General features: G+C 45.2%; 1 protein-coding gene across 1 annotated transcript in view; it reads right to left on the bottom strand.

Moving 5' to 3' along the window:
- Positions 1-19,842, bottom strand: part of SFRP1 (secreted frizzled related protein 1) — a 64,184-nt gene that overhangs the window by 9,031 nt on the left and 35,311 nt on the right. Inside the window, exon 2 of the mRNA XM_073588603.1 lies at positions 6,741-6,818. Coding sequence (XP_073444704.1) covers positions 6,741-6,818 — 78 coding nt within the window. The remainder of the gene's footprint in view (positions 1-6,740; positions 6,819-19,842) is intronic.

The raw sequence follows: 19,842 nt of genomic DNA, 5'->3' as shown, positions 1-19,842 counted from the left end.
CATTGTCCAGCATAAAGTAAAACATAAAGTAACAAGTCCATACAATAGTGCTGGTTAGGCCCCCTGGCTTAGAGTCCAGCTTCTTAGTCCTTTAGCAAAGGCACTCAGTCCTGGAGATCTGTACGCCTCCATATATACAGCCCCCTGTGAGACAAACAGGTCTCAATTTACAAAGTGAACCACTCTCAGGGATGGAGACATGTGAGCAGCCGTCTCTCTTAGCTCTTCAGCTGCTCACAATCAAACTGTCATGGCCGATTAACCCCTTTTAGTACTATACACTACCGCTCAAAAGTTTGGGGTCACCCAGACAATTTTGTGTTTTCCATCAAAACTCATACTTTTACTAATCAAATGAGTTGCCAAATGAATTTAAAATCTATTCCAGACATTGACAAGGTTCGAAAAAAGATTTTTATTTGAAATAATGATTTTCTCCTTCAAACTTTGCTTTCGTCAAAGAATGCTCCCTTTGCAGCAATTACAGCATTGCAGACCTTTGGCATTCTAGCAGTTAATTTGCTGAGGTAATCTGGAGAAATTTCACCCCGTGCTTCCAGAAGCCCCTCCCACAAGTTGGTTTGGCTTGATGGGCACTTTTTGCGTACCATACGGTCAAGCTGCTCCCACAACAGCTCAGTGGGGTTGAGATCTGGTGACTGTGCTGGCCAATCTTTTCCTTTTATGAGCCAGTCTCAGATATGGCTTTTTCTTTGCCACTCTGCCCTGAAGGCCAGCATCCCGGAGTCGTCTCTTCACTGTAGACATTAACACTGGCGCTTTGCGTGTACTATTTAATGAAGCTGCCAGTTGAGGACCTGTGAGTTGTTGATTTCTCAAACTACAGACTCTAATGTACTTGTCTTGTTGCTCAGTTGTGCAGTGGGGCCTCCCACTTCTCTTTCTACTCTGGTTAGAGCCTGTTTGTGCTCTCCTCTGAAGGGAGTAATACACACTGTTATAGGAAATCTTCAGTTTCTTGGCAATTTCTCACATGGAATAGCCTTTATTTCTAAAAACAAGAATAGATGGTCGAGTTTCATATGAAAGTTCTTTTTTTCTGGCCATTTTGAGAGTTTAATGGAACCAACAAATGTAATGCTCCAGATTCTCAACTAGCTCAAAGGAAGGTCAGGTTTATGGCTTCTCTAATGAGTTAAACTGTTTTCAGTTGTGCTAACATACTTCCACAAGGGTTTTCAAAGGTATTCTAACCATCCATTAGCCTTCTTACACAGTTAGCAAACACAAAGTAACATAAGAACACTGGAGTGATGGTTGTTGGAAAAGGGCCTCTATACACCTATGAAGATATGTCATTACAAACCAGAAGTTTGCAGTTAGAATAGTCATTTACCACATTAACAATGTATAGAGTATGTGCCATGGACTTCTATGGCCCCCACTCTGGACCTGCCCCATCCCCCCATCCACCTTCCCTATGCCATGGACTTCTATAGCCCCCACCCTGGATCTTCCCCCATCCCCCATCCACCTTCCCTATGCCATGGACTTCTATAGCCCCCACCCTGGATCTTCCCCCATCCCCCATCCACCTTCCCTATGCCATGGACTTCTATAGCACCATCCTGGATCTGCCCCCATCCCCCCATCCACCATCCCTAAGCCATGGACTTCTATAGCCCCATCCAGGATCTGCCCCATCCACATTTCCTACAGCCCCTACCCAACATCCCTACAGTCCCTATCCCCATTCCCTTTTGTATACTTGCTTTGGCAAAACTAATGTGTATATAGTCCTGCCAATAAAGCTTCTTTGAATTTGAATTTGAGTATATTTCTGAATCATTTAATGTTAGCTTCATTGGAAAAAACTGTGGTTTTCTTTCAAAAATAAGGACATTTCTAAGTGAACCTAAACTTTTGAACGGTAGTGTATATGTAAAATCATTTCTTCAGGTTTATCTCCCATCCACTAGGTGTCTTACAGCCACCTTACATACCTCCCCTCTCTGCCTAAAGCCATGGGCTTTACACCGTCTACCACTAGTCATGGGATTTTTGCGGAGGCTGAGGTATTACAATGTAACTCCCGGCTCTGTGTTCCACATGGAACGGAAATCCTGCAGGGCTAGAAATTAGTGGGTAACAAAAGTATTTTTCCCACTTTTCCCCCTCATCCACCTGAGTGGGACATGGTCTGACACTAATTTAAATTCGCCCTAATAGATAGTATCGCAATGTGTCCACCGCCCACTTTATGGCAAAGCATTTCGCTTCTATAATGGAATAACTTTTCTCACATGCCGACAGTTTCCTACTCAGGTAGAGAACAGGGTGCTCCTCTCCGTTTATCTCATGAGAAAGGACCACTCCTAATCCAACTTCTGAGACATCCGTTTGGAGCACAAATTCCTTTTTAAAGTTGGGAGCAATCAGAACCGGCTGCTTGCACAGAGCTATTTTCAGTTCTTGAAAGGCCGTCTCTGCCTCCAACATCCATTTGGTCATTACTGATTTTGTCCACTTAAAGAGGTCAGTCAGTGGTGCGGCCACAATGGCAAAGTTTGTAATGAACCTGCTGTAATGTCCCACAATCCCAGAAAGGCCCTAACTTATTTTTTCTAGAGTAGTTTCGGCCAGTTTTGGATTGTGTCCATTTTATTGATCTGGGGTTTGATTTAGCCCTACCTACTACATATCCAAGGTATTTCGTCTCCTCTTTCCTCATGGCCCAAATTTCTAGATTTATAAAGGCCCCCGCCTTCCTCAGAGAATCAAACTCCACTTGGACCTTTTCGAGATGATTTCCTCAATCCAGGCTGAAGATTACGATGTCGTCCATATTTCTTATGGAATGTGAGTTTACGGTCCATTGCCCTCTGGAAGGTGGCTGGAGCTCCCTGCACTCCAAGCAGCATCCGAACATATTGGAAGCAACCATAGCATGGAGAAAGCTGTCTTCTCCTTGACTTCTTGTGACATGGTGATTTGCCAATTTCCCTTTGTTAGATCCAAGGTGGTCAAATACCTTGCCAGCCCAAGTCTCTCGATCAGCTGATCGACAAGCCGCATCGTATAGTCATCGAACTTGGAAACTCCATTTAGCTCCCGATAATTATTACTGAAACTCCATTCTCCATCGGGTTTTGGAACAAGGACAATCGGGTTAGACCACCCGTTCTTGGATTCTTTAATGATTCCAAGATTCAGAATATGCTTCACTTCATTGGAGATCAGTTTTCGGAGATCCTCTATAATTTGGAAGGGTTCCGAGTTCCCCCCACACATGAGGTTTCACCAGAACCTTGTATTCTATGACATCAGTATACCCCGGCAACTCTGAGAGCAGGTTCCGGGTCTGTTGCAGCAAATCCTGACATTGGGCCTTCAACAGTGTCTCGGCTATTTTGACGTCTTCAATGTTCCCTTCTGGCTTAACCAGCAAATATGGGGTTTCAGCGGCACACTTGTCTTTCCATGCCTTGATGAGTAGTGGCATGAGCGAATTTTGAAAGTGAGAGATGTAAGCGGTTAACTGGCAACTGGGACAGGACTTGCAATAACTTAGGATTTCCCGGTGACATCTGTCTGCATGAAAATTTCTTGAGTTTTTTCCACCCCCAGATGGCCAGCTAAGACATGAGAATGGGCCATGTCCAACACCATGCATCTATAGGGTCCTGGTACCAATAATTGTTCCGCTTCTCCTCCCTAACCATAGTAACCCAGTTCAAAAGTCCCCACTCAACAAGAAATAATGAAACCTGGGATCAGCCCCCGACTCCTGTGCTATGCCATTTATTAATTTATTGAACAGTTCTTTTAGAGATAGGTACCTATGTTGGGTGAACCCAACATTTTCTCCGGGTACTCCTATATCAGAAATGTCAGCCTCCGGGGATACTACCTCCTCATCTTATTAAACAGAAGTCATGGCCAATTAACCCCTTTCAGTCTTATATGTGCTAAAGCATTTCTCCAGGTTTTTCTCCAATTCACTAAGTGTTCTACAACCACCTTACATTGTACTATACATGGTAGACTATGTGGGCACTATACACAGTTGAATATGTGGGAGCTATACAAGGTAGTACAGTGGCATGTAAAAGTTTGGTCACCCCTAGTCAAAATTACTGCTATTTTGAACATTTTAGCAAGTTGAAGATGAAATGTTGTCTAAAAGGGCAAAAGGTAAAGATGACACATTTCCTTTGTATTTTAGGCAAAAAAAAATTTTCATCCTTTACATTTTAAAAATTACAAAATGGGACAATGCAAAAGTTTGGGCACCCTACATGGTTCGTACCTAGTAGCACCCCCTTTTGCAAGTATCACAACTTATAAACACTTTTTGTAGCTAGCCAAGAGTCTTTCAATTCTTGTTTTGGGGATTTCCATCCATTCTTCCTTGGAAAATTCTTCCAGTTCTGTGAGATTCCTGGGTCGTCTTGCATACACTACTCTTTTGAGGTCTAGCCTCAGATTTTCAATGATGTTCAGATAAGAGGACTGTGAGGGCCATTGTAAACCCTTCAGCTTGCGTCGTTTGAATTAGTCTATTGTAGATTTTGACTTGTGTTTAGGATCATTATATCATTATCCACTTGTAGAAGCCATCCTCTTTTCAATTTCAGCTTTTTTTTACAGATGGTGTTATGTTTGCATCAAGAATTTGTTGAAATTTCATTGATCCATTCTTCCCTCTACCTGTGAAATGTTCCCCTTGCCATTGGCTGCAACACAACCCCAAAGCATGATTGATCCACCCCCATGCTTAATGATTGGCGAGATGTTCTTTTCCTGAAATTCTGTGCCCTTTTTTCTCCACACATACCTTTGATCATTGTGGCCAAATAATTCTATTTTAACATCATCGGTCCACAGAGCTTGCTTCCAAAATGAATCAGGCTTGCTTAGATGTTCTTCTGCATACTTCTGAAGATGAACTTTACGGTGAGGATGTGGGGAAGTGTTCTTCTGATGACTTTTCCATGAAAGCCATATTTGTGCAGGTGTCTCTGAACAGTAGAACAATGAACCACAACTACAGAGTCTGATACATCTTTCTAAAGGACTTTTGCAGTCATGCGGAGGTTTATTTGCCTCTCTAGTAATCCAACGAGCAGCTCTCACTGAATATTAGCTTGGTCTTCCAGACCTTATCTTGATCTCCACTGTTCCTGTTAACTGCCGTTTCTTAATTACATTTCGAACTGAGAAAAAGGCAATTTGAAAACGCTTTGCTATCTTCTTATAACCTTCCTCTCCTTTGTGGGCCTCCGCCATTTTCATTTTCAGAGTGCTAGGAGGCTGCTTATAAGAACCAATGGCTGCTGTTTTTTGGCACAAGGTTAGAGCAGGTTGGATTTTTATAAAGTTGGGAAATTTCCATCACCTAGCCTTTCCTAATGATGATAGTGAACAATCCATAACCCCTATAGGCTAATTAAGATCTGGAACCTTGGTCAAAGTCATCTGAGCACAGAAATCTCCAAGGGTGCTCAAACTTTTCAATTGATCCATTTTCCTTTTTGGAATTTTTTAAATTTAAAAGTTAAAAATATATTTTTTGACTAAAATACAAAGGAAATGTGTCATCTTTAGCTTTAGCTCTTTTAGAGATCATTTTGTCTTCATCTTGAAACAGTAATTTTGACCAGGGGTGCCCAAACTTTTACATGCCACTTATATTTGGCCACTATACAGACTAGAGTGTGTGTAATATGCATGTGAGATTATGTGAATACTGTTCACAAAAAGCGTGGATACTATATATGGTAAAATATGTGGGCACTGTACATGGCAGAATATGTAAATACTACCCAATGTAGAATAAATGGGTGCTATATACAGTAGAATATATGGGTACTATATACAGAAAAAGATGAGGTTACTATATGTGGAAGAATATATCGGCACTACCTGATGTAGAATATATGGCCACAATACACTGTAGAATATGTGGGTACTATACAGGTAGTACAGTATATGTGGGTACCAGATACGGTACAATAGCAATGTGGGTTGTATAGATCCATACTACAGCAGCACAGCCTGCTATGGTCCGATATTGCTCCTGTTTGTGCCTCCAATTTCATACGGAGGTATATTAATATTTATTTCTTACTAAAGATTTTTGTAAAGGGGTTATGATAAGACCCCTAAAAAGAGGAATGACTTCAATATGATCTGCTTTCAACTCATGATTTACTTATCTATTTTTCAAGGAAACCTGTTATGTTGAAAATGGTATTGCACCTGCTGCCAGGAAGTTTTAGAGTAGGAGGAGCTGATCAAATTAATATAAATTTTTCTGGGATAAAAAAGGTAGTAAAACTGGGATTTAATGCATTGAAATCCATGGTATTTGTATGTGTATGAGTCCAGTGGGCGGTCCTACTAGTGATTGACAATCTTCCTTGTATTACTGCATGCAGACATAGCTGTGAGTAGGACCTCCCACGGGACTCATGAATGCTAACACCAGGGATTTCAATGAATAAAATACAAGTTATTATGAATCTTTTCCAACAAACCTATATATCATTCTGCTCAACTTCTCCTTCTCTATACCGTGCTGTCCACAGATCGGACTGCAAGTACAAGTTCCCTTTAAAGCCGTAGACGTTGATGTGATGCCATGTTAGTACACATCCCAATTGTGCTGTCACTAAAAGAAGAAATGGTGGTCTCAAAACAGCGTTTCTTCCAGAGGAATCAATCATGGCTTCACTCAAGCAATACAGGATCAGCTTTACTTTAGGCGCTTCTCTTACCGAATTCACTGGCGCACATGTGTTCATAGAGAGAGTCGGCTTTAATCTCGCTGTCACACTGTGGGCACACCTCCGTCTCTGCGTAAGACACAAAACAAACATTGTTATTATATGTCCTGGCTCATTTGCGCAAGCATTTTGTTGCCATTCTCTACTTTTTGGAGAGGCCACCATATGCGATAAATGAAAGTTGACCTGTACCAGCCAATGTCGGAACAACCATCTGACGTACATGGGAGCCTCCTGACTCTTCCCTGACAGATGATACCACAGGAGAGAACAATTGGGCAGGTGGAATTTCGACCACCGATCTTTTGTTTTCAGGGAAAATATGTCAGTGCCAAATGTGTCTTTCTCCTCCCTCCCTGTTGAAAAGACATGAACACTCGGCCAAACAATCAAGTGTTTGAGGTAATTGAGAGATAGTTCTCGGCTGACTGAATGTTCGGCCTACAGTGTGTCAGGAGAGATAGCTGTTGGCCAAATGAACATCCAACAGTTGCCTCACATGTATGGCCAGCTTTAGTACGCCAAATTCTGTATCCCACCTCCCTGTAGCTATGTTGCTCAGCTTCTGTCCCTCTTTCGCGCTCTTGACCAGTGTAGTCTCAAACCCTAAAGCTTAGTGTTACACTACCGGCATTAGAACCTTGGCAATGCAAGCGCAGTAGCTCTGCTTTTAGTCCTACTCCATGCACCCCATTCTTGTCACAATGAGAAATGTGAGAAAATAATATCATTAAGGCCGGGATTACACATTTGAGAAACACGTCCGAGTCTCGCATGTTAATACCTGGCACTGCCTAAGGAACATACACATTTAACTAAACGAAGTCAACGAGAATCAAATGTGTATTGGAGCCCCAATGCTCCCCGACAGATGAAGTCAGGAAAGGGATCTGGTCTGTTGGATTTTAATCATTCGAGCATTCCTATGTATAGGGTAGTCAGGAGAGAAAGCTACCTGCCAAACTAGAGTGGCCAACAGCTATCCCATGTGTCTTGAGGTTTATAATAATGAAGAGATCAATTAAAAGACCTCAATGTGCTGGAAACCTTCAGCCATTTGCCTTTCATAAGCTTCCCTTCCTAAGAATCTCAGTTAAAAAGCCCCGCCGGAAAAAATGGAGTTCCCAATTGACATTTTTCAAGCCTAGTTGACAATAAAGGCCCAATTAAAAAGTGTGCCGAACTAGTCCAAGGCCAACCGCTATTATTAAAAGGGTTGTCGAGGACTTTAACATTGATGGCCTATCCTAAGAATAGGTCAACAATGTCTGATTAGTAGGGGTGCAACACCCGGCACACCTGCCGACCAGCTATTCTTGATGTTGGCACCTGCCGGAACGGCTCAGTTGTGAAGCGGCACAGCACAGCTCTGCCACCTGTATAGTGACCGAGGCAAGGCACTGAACATCTGCCCCCTATTCAGTAGGGAGTGGATGTGCAGTACTTAACTGTGTTCACTATTCCGACTTCGGAGCTGTGCTGTGCAGTTCCAGCCACCACTAAGAGCGGCTGCCCAGCAGGGGTGCCGGTGTCGCACCCCCACCGATCAGACATTGTTGACCCTAGGGTAGGCCAACAATGTTAAAATCCTGGACAACCCCTTTAATAGGACATGATTCTGATACAAGTTTAACACTGGGGCCCAGAATCTTCAAGACACACATCTGGGTACTGGAGCTGTAAAAATCATCTATGAATTGACTAATAATTCCATAAAACACCCCAATAACTAAATACAGTACATACGACAGTTTATACCCCTCCAATAATGCCATGAAATGTCACCTATAGCTTTAGTACATTAGCACTTATAGCTCTTCTATTGTTACGTGACATGATTTTAATCCAGTCCCTCCATACTCCGGTGTAAGGAGTCACACTCACACTCCAGGTGACACGTTGGGTTGACTAGACTCTGATGTGTAAACGGATTTCATTTCTGCTTCCTGCTTCATGTTGTGATCCTGAACACACAGAACACAGCTGTCTGTGAAGTGCGAACATCAAATCTGATCAAGCTAGCCAGACAATATAAATAATATATGTGTATAATTCAATGGCAGGCGGCACGTCAGCCATTAGTGAAGCTGGTGGCAACTGGTGGAAACACTATATTAATCCCTTAAGAACGCAGCTTTAGACATGCTGTGTTTTGAATGTTTTTTGCTATTTTTTTCATTGTTGCAACCTTAAAACTATTACTTCATATTTACTTTTGACTTTTATTAACTTTTTGAACTTTTACGTCATCGCCAATTGCTGTCCGAGTGCGCGTTTCCGCAGGATGATTTGACTTTTTTTTTTACTTATCGTACTTCCTTTTTAATAACTCTATCAGATAAAAATGGAAAATAAAAATCCCCAACTGTTTTTTTTTTCCATTTTAAATTTTGCGACAAACATCATGCAGCAAGGTATAAACTTTAATCTAAGGTTCAGTAAGAGAAATACCTCAATTTATATAGTTTTTGTTTTATTTTGCTGTTGCACAATGTTTTTGTGACCCCCGTATAATGGGAGCCATATTTTTTCAAGTTTCTATTGACGGGTTTGATTTTTTTAGCACAACAACCTGTAGTTTTAAACGTTATCATTTTTGGGGTACATACAACATTTTAATCGGTAAAGTAAAATGCATAAAATACAGATCTGGAAAACAACTAAAAATAATGGGGGGTTTTTATGTCGCCATATTGTGAGAGCCACAAACTTTTTTATTTTTAAGTTAATTGACCTGTGTGGGGGATTTTTCACATTTGTTCATACAACTATTTATTCCATTTTCTCTGAGGTAATATGCATAAAAAATATAATCAATTTTATAGTCAAGACTGGCATTATATATACCGTATTTAGTTCATTTATTTTTCCCATAATAAAGCTTCTTTTATTAGTACAAGATTTTTTTTGTATTTTTTTTGCACTTCAGAAATTTTTAGGAAACTTTTTAACAATATGTATTAGTTCCACAAGGGGTCTTGTTCGTGCAATTGGTCGCTTACATAATCTACTACACTACTTACCGTATATAGGGCAGTGTATTATACCTGTATTATGCTGATTCTTTTTATAGGTAGCCTATAAGGCTCTGATTGAGGGCTGAAAGCAAAGTGACCCATCAACAGCCTGCAATCACATCACAAGGCATCAATGGATTGACAGAGGAAGCCTGCTCCTCTGTCAAACTGTTTAGATGCACTGTAGCATCTAAGGGGTTATGGTGCAGCTGGCACTTTATTCTGATGACGCAGGCTCAGCTCCCATGACATCACTGTGCTGTAATAGTATGGCACATTGCTCTAAATCTCATCAGCCTTGTGCTATCATGTTCAACGGTCTAGACTAGGTCTGAAAAAATGAGAGGACAAAAATATTCAAAATAGTTCCTTGTCTCATATAAAAAATATACAGTATGCCACTCATAAGCCATAATGTAAAATGGCAATTAATGGATAGTAATGATAAGCAAACATGCTCGGGTGCTAGCCGAGTGTCTTTGGCGTGCTCGAAAAATATGTTTTTGCTGCACGTCTTGAGGCTGATTGACAGCCAGAATACATGCAGGGATTGTCTGTTTGTGAGGTGGAACTAGAGGATTGCAAGGCTTAAAAGTCTCCTCACCTTGGCATGCCAGGCTTGACATGTCACTATCTGCAAGCAGAAATGTTCCAAAGTAATGTCTTTACTTACGGTAACCCCATAATGACCAGGGGTATTTTTGGTTTTGCATTTTAATTCTTCCCTCCCCTTTTTCCACAGCCATAACTTTTTTATTTTTCCATCAATATGGCCATGTGAGGGCTTGTTTTCTTGCCGGACAAGTTGTACTTTTAAACAACACCATTGGTTTTACCATGTCGTGTACTAAAAAACGGGAAAAAAATTCCAAGTGCGGTGAAATTGCAAAAAAAGTGCAATCCCACACTTTTTTTTTGATTGGCTTTTTTACTAGGTTCACTAAATGCTAAATGTGACCTGACATTATGATTCTCCAGGTCATTATGAGTTCATAGACACCAAACATGGGTTAATCCTTTTTTTTTATTGATAGACCTGGCCAGGGCCGGACTGACCATCGGGCCCTTCTGGCAAATGGCAGAAGGGCTGGTGCCTGTAGTGGGCCGCTCGATCCGTTCCTGCTTCCAGGGCACTGCACGCAAATGCAGGGTCCCCCTCCTGCAATGATGGGATGAGACGCTGCACGGCACTTCTGACCCCCCCCCCCCCCCCCCCCGCAGGCAGCTCCAATCTCAGGCTGCAATTGGCTGCTCTGTGCGCACAGGATCTGTGATGAGGTCACAGGAGGGGAGGAGTCAGGGGTCACATGATCAGGAGCCTCCGTGTGTATGCAAGGCTCTGCCATGCTAGTTGTCATGGTGCACTGCTGGATGCGGGTAAGTTTCTGTGTGAGGTCAGGAGGGGTAAACAGGGTGGATGTAGCAGAGCCGCATGTATACGAGGTGTACGGAGCGGAGCCGCGTGTGCACGAGGTGTACGGAGCAGAGCCGCGTGTGTACGAGGTGTACGGAGCGGAGCCGCGTGTGTACGAGGTGAATGTGAGCGGCGCCGCATGTGTAAGAAGTGTACGGAGCAGAGCCGCGTGTGTACGAGGTGTACGGAGCGGAACCGCGTGTGTACGAGGTGTACTGAGCGGAGCCGCGTGTGTGCGAGGTGTACGGAGCGGAGCCGCGCATGTACGAGGTGTATGGAGTGGAGCTGTGCGTGTACGAGGTGTACGGAGCAGAGCCGTGCGTGTACGAGCTGTATGGAGCGGAGCCGCGCATATGCGAGATATACGGAGTGGACCCACGCGTGTACGGAGCGGAGCCGCGCATGTAGGAGGTGTACAGAGCGGAGCCGCGTGTGTGCGAGGTGTACAGAGTGGAGCTGCGTGTGTACGGGGCATGCGGAACGGAGTCGTGTGTGTACTTGGTGTGCGGAGCGGAGCCGTGTGTGTACGGAGTGGAGCCATATGTGTACGGGATGTACGGAGTGGAGCCAAGTGTGTACAAGGCATACAAAGCGGGCTTTTCCCACGGACACAGGAGTACATGGCGGAGCCCCGAGGAGCATTTTAAAACTCGCACATGACATTCCACCGGAAGTGATGTGCTGGAAGCTGACCGGAAATGAGATAATTTCATGAGGAGATTGTGACGGAACCAGGAATGCTTCAGATCCTTCACCATATCCTCCGACAGCGCAGACAGCAGGATCGCCTTGGAATCGGGGATGCCGGCCATGTGAGAGGATCATGATATGTCCTGCATCGGGAGGCTCAGGTGGGCACTACAATGGGAGCCGGGCTGCTATAGTATCTTTATGGAATCTTTCTTTATTTCTTTATCTCTGTTTCTTTCTTTCTCATTCTCTGTTCTGTCTTTCCCTCATTTTCTTTCTCTCTCTCTGTTCTTTCTCTCTCTAATCTTTCTTTTTTCTTTCTCTCGCTCTCTGTTCTTTCTTTCCCCTCTTTCTTTTTCTTTCCTCTCTTTCTTTCTCTCTGTTCTTTCTTTCTTTCACTCTCTCTGTTCTTTCTCTGTCTCTCTCTTTTCTTGCTTTCTTTCCCCTCTTTCTTTCTCTTCTCTGTTCTTTCTTCTTTCTCTCTCTGTTCTTTCTTTCTCTCTCGCTCTCCTTTCTTTCTCTCTCTCTGTTTTCTTTTTTCTCTCTCTCTGTTTTCTCTCTTCCTTAGTACCAGTCAGTGTGCCCACAGTACCAGCAAATGTGCCCATAATGCCAGCCACTGTGCCCTCAGTACCAGTCAGTGTGATCAGCAGTGCTAAATGGGTGCGGTTGGGCGTGGACATGGGTGTGACTAGTTGTGAAATGGGTGTTGCCGGCACATGGCCTAAAAATTGCAGCGGCGCGCTTTGTCCCTCTTTCCCTTCATCAAAAGTTGGGAGGTATGATAGGGGCGGCTATGACCAGGGGGTCTGGTTGCCCAATGGATAGCAGTTCTGCCAGGAATTCTGTCACCGTGCGTACAAAAGTGGACAGAGATTTGGGAGGAGTACTGCAACTAAAAGCAATAAATAGGACTGAACTGAAATACTGGGCACAGCTCTGACTACATGTTATATAGTCGTGTTAATCTCTTCTCACTTCTTGTAACCTACAAGTGTACAAAGATATTATATAGTTACCATGTGACTAGTGGGCCTGTGTAACTTCAAATGCCAGGGCTGAATTTTTAGTCCCAGTCCGGCCCTGGATCTGGCGATTCTGAACGCGGCAATACCTAATATGTGTATATGTGATTTTTTTTTTTATTGTTTTATTTTGAATAGTGTGAAAGGGAGGTGATTAGAACTTTCTTATTTTTTTTTTTTATTTTTTTTCATTTTTTAAAAAACATTTTTTTTTTAATTTTGGCATGCTTCAATAGCCTCCATGGGAGACTAGAAGCATCCCATACTTGATTGGCTCTGCTACATATAGGCGATGCTCAGATCGCCTATATGTAGCTGAAATACAACATTGCTATGAGCGCCGACCACCGGGTGGTGCTCATAGCAATCAGGCAACAACAACCATAGAGGTCTCCAGGAGACCTCTGGTTGTTATGCCAACGCATCGCTGACCCCTGATCACGCGCGCCCGGAAGTGCTGGTTAAATGCCGCTGTCAGCGTTTGACAGCGGCATTTAACTAGTTAATAGGCGCAGGTGGATCGTAATTCCACCTGCGCCTATTGCGGGCACATGTCAGCTGTGTCCGTCATTAGACGTTAAGGGGTTAAAGGAACTCTGTCAGCACAAAATGACTGTTCAAACCGAGTGAGTACAGGCGCTCGATGCACCACGGTGCGGCCAAACATTTAAGTGCCCCTTCCCACCTGCTTGGTATCCCTCCATCTCCACTCTTCTCTGCCTCTATGAAGCAAGAGCTGTCACTAAAAGAACAGGAGAGTGGAGATAGAAGGAAAACAAGCAGAGGGGAGGTGTATTTAAATGATTGGCTCCACCGTGAAGCACCGAGCAGCGGGACTTAGTTTGGACAGTCTTTCTGTGATGACAGACATGACTGGCTTTAGCTAGGTGCGACCTGTGAAATTATGTAAGGGGGTGAGATAGAACTACCTCCTTGCTCCCCTTCCTCTAATTGTTCTCAGTGTGTTGTTGTTTACATATGCTAATGTTGTTAATGTCTATGTTAATTTTTGTGGTACTGCTACATAGCAATATGCATTACCGCTCACATTTATGGTACTGCCACATTCATACATGTGTTACCATTCTCTGTAGAACTATGTATATTATGTTGTGTTCCTTTAATGTAACACTGTATGTAAGATAGGGAAAGTAAAGTGTACGCTTCAGACATTAGAGGGGGGCACTTTAGTGTTATAGTTCTCATAGCTAAGGGTAAGTGTAGTTCCTTTGGGGGCCACTAGATGGGGGCATACTCAGGGCCGCCATCAGGGCATTACTGCCCTTACTACTGTATGGGGCCCCATGAACAGTAGCAAAAAGAGGGGCCCGGATACGCTGGCAGATCGGGCCCTTCTCTCTTGATACTGCTGTTTGGGCTACACTACAGGTGCAATAGTTCATGGCCGCTGCAAGCCAGATACATAACAACACTGCGGTGATTTAAAGATACACGTACAGTGTTGTTAGTGAATGCAGCGGCCAGAAATCGGTGCTGTACCTTTAAAGCAACAGCAGGACCAAGTGCATCATGGTCCTGACGCAGGTCATGTGACACACTGCGCGCTCTTCTTCATTCTCCAGCAGAGCAGCAACATGTCACGTTTCAGGGAGACAGAAGATGCTGAAGTCGGCGATGAGGCAGAGGAGGAGGGCAGTGTGTGAGGACTTGCAGGAAGTTGCAGAGGGGAGTGAGGTGAGGAGATGGCAATCTGCTGATGTGAGGGAGAAGTTGGGAAGCTGCTGAGGAGATGGGAGGCTGCTGAGGTGTGGAGACGGGAGACTGCTGAGGTGAGGAGATGGGAGGCTGCTGACAGTGCTGAGGTGAGGAGACGGGAGGCTGCTGAGGTGTGGAGACGGGAGACTGCTGAGGTGAGGAGATGGGAGGCTGCTGAGGTGTGGAGACGGGAGACTGCTGAGGTGAGGAGATGGGAGGCTGCTGACAGTGCTGAGGTGAGGAGACGGGAGGCTGCTGAGGTGTGGAGACGGGAGACTGCTGAGGTGAGGAGATGGGAGGCTGCTGACAGTGCTGAGGTGAGGAGATGGGAGGCTGCTGAGGAGAGGAGATGGGAGGCTGCTGAGGTGTGGAGACCGGAGGCTGCTGAGGTGTGGAGACGGGAGGATGCTGAGGTGTGGAGACGGGAGGCTGCTGAGGTGTGGAGATGGGAGGCTGCTGAGGTGTGGAGACGGGAGGCTGCTGAGAGGAGATGGGAGGCTGCTGAGGTGTGGAGACGGGAGGCTGCTGAGGTGTGGAGACGGGAGGCTGCTGAGGTGTGGAGACGGGAGGCTGCTGAGGTGTGGAGACGGGAGGCTGCTGAGGTGTGGAGACGGGAGGCTGCTGAGGTGTGGAGACGGGAGGCTGCTGAGGAGAGGAGACGGGAGGCTGCTGAGGAGAGGAGACGGGAGGCTGTTGAGGTGTGGAGACGGGAGGCTGCTGAGGAGAGGAGATGGGAGGCTGCTGAGGAGAGGAGATGGGAGGCTGCTGAGGTGTGGAGATGGGAGGCTGCTGAGGTGTGGAGATGGGAGGCTGCTGAGGTGTGGAGATGGGAGGCTGCTGAGGTGTGGAGATGGGAGGCTGCTGAGGTGAGGAGATGGGAGGCTGCTGAGGTGTGGAGATGGGAGGCTGCTGAAACGACCAAAAAAATTCTAGAATTCCACTTTTTTCAATTTCACCGCACTTTGAATTTTGCTGAGTTCTAGTCAGGAGACCCGCAGCCCGTCCATGTACTGCGGTCCGAGCGCAGATCGATATCCACCGACAGCTTCATACATGTACAGAAAACAGAATACAATAATCTACAATCAGAAATACAGATTATAAAAAAAAATCACAATCTGGTTTCAATTATTTTTTAAAAAAAGTATGTGACTCATTTCCTTAAAGAAAAAGAAAAATATACCTAAACAGAGTATTGGGTATTTTAACAAATGATTAATAAGATATAGTAGAGTAGAGCTCATCCAAAAGAGTCTACCTTGTGGTGGCGGCTTAAAATTCTTTTGGCCAGAACAAAAGCTGCCGGCTATATGTATGATCTGGGAAATGTTAATGTGTGATTGGTGAGGACGGGGTGCAGAAGTGGAGTTTTTCCAAGAGTGGGCAGTGGGACTCTGGAAGATTTGAGGGGTGGAGGCAGGACGGAGTCTCAAGGGGGCCCAAAAATTTTTACAATATGGGGCCCTGAAATTCCTAATGGCAGCCCTGGGCATACTAGTGAGCACGGTTAGAATAGGTTATAGCTAGTTTGTAGGGGGTTAATATAGGAGGGGCTGCCGGGTGGTAAGTGAGGAGTTTTAGGAAGTTTAGTCAGACGGGGCCACAGTGCCCGAAGTATCCACATTGCTATAGGCCTGAACGGCTCGGCAGCTGCACAATGTTAAATAGCTGCAGCTCACATTATCCACGGCCACTAGGCATCTTCGCAGTGGGCCAGTACAGGAGAAGAAAGATTTGGCAACTCATAGCCTGGGCGGACGCCTTTAGGGTAGGAGTTGGTTGGAGTGAGGAGTTGAAGGAAGTTGGAGCTTTGACGGGAACAGTACAGACGGGCCGGATGCTTTACCAGAGGCAATCAAACCGGGTGGCTGATTGGAAGTCTTCAAACAGAGGCTGGACAGACATCTGACTGGGATGATTTAGCGAATCCTGCTTTGAGCAGGGGGTTGGACCAGATGGCTCAGGAGGTCCCTTCCAACTCTACCATTCTATGATTCTACGATTCTATGATTCTATGATTTCAAGACTGGGGCAAAACAGGCAGAAGAAATTGTCATCATGGCGAGGTTAGGCCAGGAAGAATCTTGGGAGCAGTCTAAGACGGTCCGGTCCGGACGTGTGCCGCACACAAGCATCAGCGAAGTAGGGAAAGATGAGGAAACAAGTGAATTCCATCATGTGCCAACTGTGGATGTAATGTGTGAAGTATTAAGTAAAGAGAATGTTCAAGTTATCCTGGTCTGTGTCTCAGTTACTGGAGGTCTCCTGGAAGAAGGGCCGTCGCCGCCTGGGAAGTGCCCGGGGGAATCCAAACCTGGACACGCAGGTATGCTGAGAAGTAGGATACAGTTTTCTATGAGGGAAGGTTGGGACACAGATGCTTCAGTGACTGGCTATGACTACAGTCCTGGCCTCCTCTTACAATTACACAGACTGCAGCGGGGCAACTTCCTCTCCCTCTCGCACATTCTGCTGTGAGATCACAGTTACAATCATGGCCTGCGCTTCTCTGAGGGGATGTGACCTGCACGGTACTGGGGGACCTGCACAGCACTGAGGAAGTGGAGCCTGCTCGGCCCTTAGGGGGCAGAGCCTGCGTGTCTCTGAGGGGGCGGACCCTGCATGGCACTGGCAGGCCTACACAGCTCTGAGAGGCAAGGCCTGCATGGCACTGAGGTGGCGGAGCCTGCACTTCACTGAAGGGAGGGCCTGCGTTGCACTGCAAAGGTGCACTTGCAGACACAGAAGACAAAAATAAAGCTAGCACTGATGAACCCTTGAGCTGCCCTAGTTTAGTCTGCCAGCAGCCATCTTAGGCTATGTGTACCAGCAAAGTGAATGGGATTTATAGAAATTTCATGGCCATGCAGCTTCTTTTCATGCCGCGTAAACTGACCAGCGGTGCGTGTTTCCAATCCGCAACATGTCAATTCCTCTTGCGGGTTCGCTGAGTTTTCTGTGCAGAATTTCCCCCTAGACTTGCATTAGATGTGGACAATTTACATGCGTTTTTAGTGCTTTTCCGCAATAAAAACGCATGTTAAAAAATGCAAGTAGCCTAATTTACATAATAAGTGCAGAAATGGTGCGGAAATTCTGCAATGTCAAAAACTCATCAAATACTGATTGGGGGAATCTAGCCTTACAAGTGGAGGAGCCTCAGTCAAGGAACCTCCTGCACCAAATGTTACAGGGGGCAGCTAGGTAACTATAGATTGGGGAGAACTTCAGATGGGAAAGATGGGCGGAGCATAGGGCAAAGGGGCACAGCCCAGCTGGAACAGACAGATTCTCCAGCTGAGCTGCCCACAACCTGCAAGACTCCTGCATCAGCCAAGGACTAGAAGTTATGAAAGGAAGCAAATAAGTGCAAATGTATGTGAGATCTGCTGTGCGTCATTGGTGTTTGTGTAGTCCATTGTATAACTGAAATATGTGTTATGTCTGAGCAATGTGTGCATGATGTGTAATGCAGTTATGGGCGAACGGGCTCTGATAACGTCTCAAAAATAGGAGTGAATCTGCCGTACTCGGCCATGGTCGCTACACAGATGATGGAACTGTACTGCTCTGCTCCGCAACTGCCAACATCCGTCCACCGCGGCACTGAGAACAATTGATCGGTGGGGGTACCAGGTGTCAGAAGCCCATCGATCTGACAACATTAGGATGGATCATCAATGTAAAAGTAGCATCGTACTCCAGTACTTTCTTCATTAAAGAGATTTTCCACTACTTGGACAGCTCCTTATCAATTTCTATACTCCATGTAAAATATAAACAGCCTATAATCCCCTTAGGCGTGGGCGTTATTCCAGTGATGATGGCACCTGGCTCTCCTAGGGCTTGCATGATGTTCTTATGCCACGTGAGCCTTGCAGCCAATCAGATGCTATTTCACTCTCACTTCCTTTGGACTAAACTGGATTCAAGAATAGTCATCCACCTCCAGACTGATGTCCAGAAAATCATTTTTTTTATTTTCATATTTGTGAGTCAGCCTTATATTAACCCCTTTCCTTCATGTGGTGTAATAATACGTTAATATCACCTGTTCCTGTGACCACCCTATCCCTCTCTTATATATCTGGTGTGGTGTAGTGTCCGCTAGGGGGCGCTGTGTGGGTGTCCCAGGACGGACGGATAGCCATGTCCAGAGTAATAACAGGAGCAGGGTGCTAAAGGATCATTATGTATCCCAAGGTGGGTGGCCTTGGGATGAAGACTTGATTATGTGCTGATCAGCAGAGCTGATCTTTCGTGCCAATGTGTTAGGAAGAAGCCTTCAGGTGATTGGTGAGACGGGTGAGATCAATCACCTACAAACCCACCTAGGGGCGAGTTTCTAGAATTTCATAGTAAAGTATATGTGTGTGAATGATTGAAGGACCTGTGATGAGGTCATAGCCATGTGATCCGGTGGGCGTGGCTACGGACCATATAAGGTGGCCAGGGTAGGTCACATGGGGAATGCTTGGACCCAGTTGGTCCGTATGGAAGGTCTCGTCTGGGCTGACGTGAGACCGAATGAGGAAGATGTGGCTGCCTTCCTAACAGCACTGGACGCTGTGTTTAAAGGCTGCAAGTGCCTGAGAGTTCCCAGGGGAGGGAATGGATGTCTGCAGTGTGGTGAAGCAACCATGAGGCAACCCGGCCACAGGGTGAGATAACTGTGAGGCTAGAGAGCCTGCGTATTGGATATTGCATAACCTGTGTGACTACAGGGTCAACAGAGTGGAGCTCTGTCATGGACGCTATGCTGATCTGATATGAACTTTCTGTTGTTCTTCATGGTTTATGATGCTTAATAAACCGCATGGACTGTTGGAGTTGTATGAGAAACCCGTGCCGGACATGGTTATTTGGCTGCCTAACGAGTGTCCCCTACCTAAATAATAAGCGCTACCTTACAATGGGTAAGATAATAAATCCTCATGGGGTAATAAAATGGGTAAGTAATAAAATCCTCATAGGGGTTTGTTATAAGCCACCAAATATAACAGAAACCACTGAAAATGTATTATTGAAACAAATAGACAAAGCAGCAAATCCCAATGAGGTGATTATTATGGGGGACTTCAACTACCCCAACATAGACTGGGGAACTGAAACCGGTGTATCTCAGAAAGGAAACCAATTTCTGTCAGTGACCAAGGATAATTATCTGTCACAACTTGTGCAGGGCCCAACTAGAGGGACAGCCCTTCTGGACTTAATTTTAAGCAACAGGC

Source organism: Dendrobates tinctorius, unplaced genomic scaffold, assembly GCF_039654945.1.
Source record: "Dendrobates tinctorius isolate UK_male_01 unplaced genomic scaffold, ASM3965494v1 ptg000104l, whole genome shotgun sequence".
In the NCBI taxonomy this organism is placed as follows: Eukaryota; Metazoa; Chordata; class Amphibia; order Anura; family Dendrobatidae; genus Dendrobates; species Dendrobates tinctorius.
This window is presented reverse-complemented; position numbering and strand designations above follow the sequence as displayed.